Raw genomic sequence first — 1,835 nt, 5'->3', positions numbered from 1 at the left:
TAAATATTTCTTTTTTTAAATATAAAAAAAAATTATTTTATGAAAAGGTTCAAACGATTTTCAATCTTTTTTTCCAAAAATTCTTTGCTATACAACTACGTATTTAATATTTAAATAGAACACTTCCTTTTGAGCTCAAAATAATTTGAAGAGTTATATTATGTATATTCATATTACCTATTCTTTTTTTTTAAGTTTTTTTATTCCTTACTTTTTATGAATTTTTTAAAAGTTTTAACATTCCAAAGCAATTTTTAATATAAGATAAATTAAAAAATCATGTTGTTGACTGGTCGACTGGTCACACCTACTAGCCTTCAACTAATTAAATTGTTTGAATTTAGTTTTATCATTAATTTTATAATACATGTAAATTAGTACACTGATGCTGTTGCTCAAATGTTGTCCATTCTAATGTACAACAAGCGTTTCATTCCATATTACGTGTCAAATGTTTTGGCTGGTTTAGATAGTGAAGGCAAGGGTGTTGTTTATAGCTACGATCCAATTGGTCATTGTGAGCGTGCCAAGTATCGTGCTGGAGGGTCATCAGGACCTCTATTGCAGCCAGTATTGGATAACCAAATTGGTTACAAGAATATGCTGTTGGATGAGAAGCCAGCTTTGACTAAAGAACGCGCTACTGCCGTTGCTATTGATACTTTCATTTCTGCAGCTGAGAGGGATATCTACACTGGCGATGCTTTTTATATTAATATCATTAATAAAGATGGAGTTGAGGCAAAGGAGATTCCTTTGAGGAAGGATTAAAGAATAGAACTCAAGATGTGAGTATTTTTTTTATCAATTTGTAATTGTGTACTGGTGGTTTCCGGTTAATAAAATTAGTTCAACTAAAAGAATGAAAAGCCATACACAAACTTCTTCTAAAATCGAATTAAAATCGATCTCATTGCGTTTTAATTGTCGTAAATAATTCGCGAAGTCTGTTGTACTGAACAAAAAATCGATTCTTTTTTAATCTACATAATTATGTGAAATAAGATGTGAAATTTTTGAAGAGCCTAGTAGGCTTTCTTTAATCAGAATGGTATTGTTTTCTATTGCAATATCATTAGTCCTGAACTTATTAGGTAGGGTAGAGTTGCCTATTTTCGGCCGTCTCCAGTTTCCGGCCACCTTTTGGAAAATCGTTATAGCTAGGGATTTCATAGGGTTTATTCCAAAATTTTGTTCTTATGCTGTTTTCTTATTTGTTAGAACAGCATACGAGGGAAAATTTGGAATAAACGCCTTCCAAATCACTAGTTATAACGATTTTTCGAAAGGTGGCCGGAAACTGGAGACGGCAGAAAATAGGCAACTCTACCCTATGTTATTAGAAATTAATGAATGTTATTAGAAATAAAATTTGTAGTTTTGCAAAAAAAAAAGTGAGAAGTAAAACTTCAGTCGCGTGTACATGTGTACACACACGTTTTTTTTCAAGGAGTACTTGATAATATTTTGACTCTTGCTCTTTGAGTAAAAGACAATTCATAAAGAGTCCAATAACTTTTTACATGATGGTCGAGACATTTTGGTATTGATTTTATTCGATCGGGCGTTAGAAAATACCTCGAAATCATGTATCATATTAATACAATATTTCATTGCCTATACTACGATATGCAACAAATCGAGTGCAACACAGAAAAAGTCTTGTATCTACCCTTCCGAATGGAATACAAGGTGGCCCAATATCTCAAAATAACTTTTAAATTGAGTACTACCAACGATGTTAATTTCATGCTTTTATCACAAAGTGCACGATTGAACTCTATTTTAATGCTAAGCCGCCTCACTATACAGTTTTGTACAAGCAAAGCCGAGTT

The 1,835-nt window shown here is 32.0% G+C and overlaps 1 protein-coding gene across 1 annotated transcript; it reads left to right on the top strand.

The window, feature by feature from the left end:
* Positions 1-338: 338 nt before the first annotated feature.
* On the top strand, positions 339-951 carry LOC129907898 (proteasome subunit beta type-1-like). The gene has a single exon (XM_055984391.1). It carries the CDS (start codon positions 400-402, stop codon positions 769-771), a length of 372 nt encoding a protein of 123 aa, XP_055840366.1. The 5' UTR covers positions 339-399; the 3' UTR covers positions 772-951.
* Positions 952-1,835: the final 884 nt, after the last annotated feature.

Source organism: Episyrphus balteatus, chromosome 1 (assembly GCF_945859705.1).
Source record: "Episyrphus balteatus chromosome 1, idEpiBalt1.1, whole genome shotgun sequence".
NCBI lineage: Eukaryota > Metazoa > Arthropoda > Insecta > Diptera > Syrphidae > Episyrphus > Episyrphus balteatus.
This window is presented reverse-complemented; position numbering and strand designations above follow the sequence as displayed.